Here is a 4,923-nt window from a genome sequence, read left to right on the forward strand (position 1 = left end):
ACCCGAATGTTCATACCCGTTACCCGTTCTACCCGACCCATTCTACCCGAATTCTGACCCGGCGAAGAGGGGTGACTCTACTAGTTTTTATTATTTTATTCGAGTTGACCAAAAGATTATTAAATAGTTATGGATTTAAATTTATAAATTAAGCTTGTCCGCATCAATGTTGTTTTTAGGCCAATTAATTTTTTACATTGATGATGTTTTTTGTATATTAAACTTTGACAAATTAAACTTAATAGTCTTAGGTCTAGAAGTATCAATAGGTTAATTTTTTTTCTGTAATATTAAGGGCTTAAGTCATCGACAAAATAAATAGTTTAAAAATAAGATTTAATGAATATGTATATCAACTGTTAAAAAAAACTTAACGATATTTTGTACAATTATGAGTTTTTGTAGGCCAATATTTTTTACTTTTTTATTGGAGCTGACCTAGATGGAAGATTATTAAATGGATTATGAATTTGAACTTAATAAATTAATAAATTAAGCTTGTTAAATATATATATATATATATATATATATATATATATATATATATATATATATATATATATATATATATATTCATTCTGGAACTAGAAACTGAATTATAAAAATCTACTCAACCAAATATAATTTTGTTGGTTCATATAGAATACTAATTTAGTTTGGTGTGCAAAGATTTTTATTTAGAAAACAAAATCATTTTGAATTCACCTTTTTGCATCGGATGAAACCAATTCATTCAAACGAACGTCGTTAGAAAACACGGTCGATACATTAGTCATGAACTATAAGCACATGAATCATATACGATCCATTTAGTTTGACTATATATCAAAATTATACAAGAATATAACAAAAATACACTGAGCTTAGATAACAAAATTGTTTTGGACTCTCTCTATCTATCTTCCCTTCCTATTCATTCATCATCTAATTTTTTTTTTCATAAATATGTAAATATATGGGTTGGAATCGCAAAAGAAAAAGTGAAGGGGGTCCATAGCAAAAAGAAAAGTGTAGTTGCTCATGTAGTCATGGTTTCTCACAAGTTGGAGAATTTGGCCTTCTAACAAATCGCCCCTACAAAATGCACATATCCATTGTGACAAAATGTAAGCATTAAATTCAATAATGCCACTATTAAAGACAATTAAGTCCAAGTCCATGTCATTGTGGTGACGCATGATTTTTTCCTTTTATTTCATTCATGTTTAATCATCTATGTATCAGAATGCAAGAGTCACAACTATAAATTCTAAATTCATATAACTTATAACTTGGAGTTGGATTATATTTTCTTGCAATTAATTAGATCTAGATAAAAAGGTGAGAAATTATACCTTAGATCTAGGTCTTTGATCAGCATTGAGTTTTCGAACTTGATATCTAATTTTCTTGGAGAAGAGGCGTGTACGTCGTTTTTCTTTATAACGGGTTACACTCGCTTCTCTCAACCCACCGTTGTCTGAAAATAAATCTATTTGAGCCAATCTTGCCTGTAGATACATGAAAACGAAGTATATTAAAAAAGTTACTAGTTTTAATTTATTTGATAACCAAAAAAATGTTATTTAAAATTTTGGTCATTTATAAAAGAAAAAATATATTTTTGCAGTTATCCGGTTTTTAGTAAGAGAAAAAAGCAACATGCATATATATCATTATATTGATTTGGATTTTAGTATGATTTTCTGAATTTGAAAATATTTATGTTTAATTTGGATTTTTTATATGATTTTGGTGGAGTTTATTTGGCTTTTACTCTTTTAGTATGATTTCTTAGATTAAATATAATCATTTTGATTTGGATTTATGTTGAATTTGAATTTGGTATGGTTTTTATGTATATTTTTATAATTATTCAAGAAAACGGTTCATTTATTTTATAAAACATAAACAATAAATTCAACCAAAAATAATAAATAATACATACAGATAACATAATTATTTTTATCATTCAGCATAACAATTTAAATGTTTAAACAAAACAAAATGTTAAAAGTTAACATCTCCATAATTCAGCCTCATGGAAATTCGAATTTTAAAATTTTATATTTTAAAAATTCATCCGTACAAACAGCCTTCCTAGTTATTTTATCATTTATTCATTATTAATATTGATATCATTTATTTTATAGTAATTATTTTCTGGAAAAATAAGTAAATAATATATATTTCAATGTTTAACCAATAAAAATAAAGTAACATTTTAGTGGTTAAACTTAAATTTATAAGATCATTAAAATATTTTTTTAATTTTCTCCAATTATCAAAATTAAATAATCCTGGAAATAAAAAATATAATAAGGTTACTCCAAATTATATAAACAGACTTTAAATAAAAAACCTGTTGAGATGAGAGCTTTACACTGAATTCCTGGCGGGAGAATAAGCAAGAAATCACTTACATGAATATCACTTCCCGGCGACTCCGACCCCGACATTTCTTCCGGCAACGGCGACCCTTTATCCGACCAAGCATTCAAAACTTTTTCATAATTCAACTTCAATAATAACCTTGGCCAATTTTCAAGACTTAAATTCCTCTCTCCCGGAATCGGATTCCCCAATTCCAATTCCATCTTCATTGATTCCTCCACTTTCTTCTTCTTTTCAGTCGGAGCTTTCTTCAATTTCACTGAATCCGGTGGCGATATACACATCACGTTAACCGCCGGAAAACTCCACCAGTTCCGTTCATCTACATTCCTCAACGCCCTCACCCCATTCCTCAATCCCAATCCGAAATTGAACTCCAAATTCCCCCCAAATCCAAGCCCCATGGGGTACCCATAACAAGTATTGTAATTAAAATCGAAATTGAAACTGAAACAAGATTTCGCATTTGAGATTTCATCACCTCCCACAATTGAATTCGATTTCCCCATAATACTATCAATCCCCGCTTCAATTTCCTCATCAAGCATCGAATCAGTGTCGAAATTTTCCTGATATCCTTCACTCGGTTCCATTGAATTAGAATTGGAGTCGATTGGACTCCGGTCTTTCAGCTCAATCGAAGAACTGGGTTTCATCTTAATCGGCCTTTCAGTCACCGGAAAGGGCAAAATCAACTCCGGTGGTTCATTGAAGAAATAAGAACGTTGGTTTGGTAACGTCGATTGATTATTGTTGTTCTTGTTGATCGAGAAAATGGTGGGACAAGCTGTGGAGAGAAGGGCAGCTGCTTCATTGTAAGTTTGATTGGGTCTTTTTCGTTGGGTTCTGGGCTTTCGAGTGCAGACAGCCATTGGAGAGTTGCTTGATTCTGAGAGATTTGAAGACGGAGAAGATGAATGTGAAGTTCTCGTAGAAGTAGCAGATGAGGATTTAACGATATTTTCAAGATCAAATCCATAAGCCCTTCCTGTACCTCTACTTAAACACGATGACATTTTGATTTTTCTGTTTTTCAACTTCAATTAACTACCAAATTCATGTATTTCATTCTTCATTTGACAAAAAACAAACCCCAGATTTTATTCTGAGACATTTTTGAATTCAAAAACTAGAAACTCGATTCAGACATTCAGTCACAAGAAGTAAAAGGAGAATTGAGATCAAACAAGTGGAAATGATGAAAGATATTTTAGAGTTAAAACAAAGAAAGACAATGAACCCTATAAACCCTAAAAAGTGCTTGTTTTTCTGAATAAACAAATATTGGGTTCCTGTAGAATATGAGGAAAAATCCAACTAAAGATTTATATAATATTCTACAATAAGAAAGATACGAGAAACCCTTTTCCTAAAACCCACAAAATGTCACCAAATCAACATTCAATTCGTTTGCAGAATTGTGTCATGGGTGTAAGAACTTTTCCACTTCTCAGAATTTAGCGAAATCGGGAAAGTAAGCATAATTTATACAAATTGTAGGTGTGCATTGTGACAGATGAACGAACAAAACACAAAAATTCAATAGATTCTGAGTTGGGTTTACCCAAAAGAACATCAAAATATCTAATCTAGATCACATTTTATGGGCATCCACGATTGCAATAACACACACACACACACAGAGACATAGAGAGAGAATGGAGTCACGAGATAGGAAAAGATATAAAAATGGAAGAAATCCGTTGGGTGATTTTGTAAGAGTGATAGAGACCCACTTCTCTTTCTCTCTTTTGTATGTCTAATTTGGTAATTTCACACAATTGAGGGATGGATCATGGAGCAATAGGGGAAAGAGAGAAAACAGAAGAAGGGACGAGAGAGAGTTTCTAAGACTTTCTGTTTGGAGTTTGGACCACTTCGATACTTCATCACTCCAATTATTTTAGTGTTCCATGTAATAATATTACTTCTTGTAACTTATGTAACAAAGTAAAATTTAATATAAAATATATGATTATGTTGTATGTTAGTATATGACAAAGATTAAATATAAATATGTATATGTACAATAGATTTTATGGATTTTTTTACCGATTTATGTAAAAGTTTAACTTTTATATCAATTTATGCAACAAATTCGAGTTATACAATGGACAATCACGTTTCAACCTCTTAAACATTAAACATGTTACTTTAAGATGCAACATTTTTTATCCTAAAATCAAGGATGGACTAAGAAAATTTGGGGTAAATTTTTTTTACTTGTGGACCCAAATCTGAAGTTAATGTAGACCATTTTTTTTATTGGATATTAAACATTTTACATTAATTTTATAATTTAGTGTTTATAGTTATATAGACATACCAAGACAACAATTTAAAAAGAAATTAGATAGATAACAAAAATTAAAACCATAAAGAAAATAAATAAGCTCTTATATAGGTTGTGAGAATTAAACTGATAAAATGGATATCTATAAGTATGAATAGATATGGTTTTTTCGTTTTATGGAAAGAAAGAGGTAAATGTGATTAGGTATTTAGTTCCCACATTTTTAGTAGGAAAAAATGGTATAACTTTTGGGTTTT

At 30.1% G+C, this 4,923-nt stretch overlaps 1 protein-coding gene across 1 annotated transcript; it reads right to left on the reverse strand.

Annotated features, from left to right (window-relative positions):
- Positions 1-728: 728 nt before the first annotated feature.
- Positions 729-4,208, reverse strand: LOC145053487 (protein CHLOROPLAST IMPORT APPARATUS 2-like). Its single transcript, XM_079001542.1, has 3 exons — positions 2,403-4,208; positions 1,335-1,490; positions 729-1,074 (listed from the first exon to the last, which is right to left on the reverse strand). Exons 1-3 carry the CDS (start codon positions 3,387-3,389, stop codon positions 1,027-1,029), a joined length of 1,191 nt encoding a protein of 396 aa, XP_078857668.1. The 5' UTR covers positions 3,390-4,208; the 3' UTR covers positions 729-1,026.
- Positions 4,209-4,923: the final 715 nt, after the last annotated feature.

The sequence above is a fragment of the Lactuca serriola genome, chromosome 5 (assembly GCF_051521515.1).
Source record: "Lactuca serriola cultivar US96UC23 chromosome 5, Lser_US96UC23_V15, whole genome shotgun sequence".
Classification (NCBI taxonomy): domain Eukaryota; kingdom Viridiplantae; phylum Streptophyta; class Magnoliopsida; order Asterales; family Asteraceae; genus Lactuca; species Lactuca serriola.

Excerpts from the sequence above, each read along its gene's own strand:
- LOC145053487 (XM_079001542.1), bottom strand. The coding sequence starts at position 3,389 with ATGTCATCGTGTTTAAGTAGAGGTACAGGAAGGGCTTATGGATTTGAT. Across the intron at positions 1,491-2,402 it reads CGCCGGGAAGTGATATTCAT|GCAAGATTGGCTCAAATAGA; the intron begins GTAAGTGATTTC and ends ATGTATCTACAG. Across the intron at positions 1,075-1,334 it reads ATCAAAGACCTAGATCTAAG|GGGCGATTTGTTAGAAGGCC; the intron begins GTATAATTTCTC and ends TGCATTTTGTAG.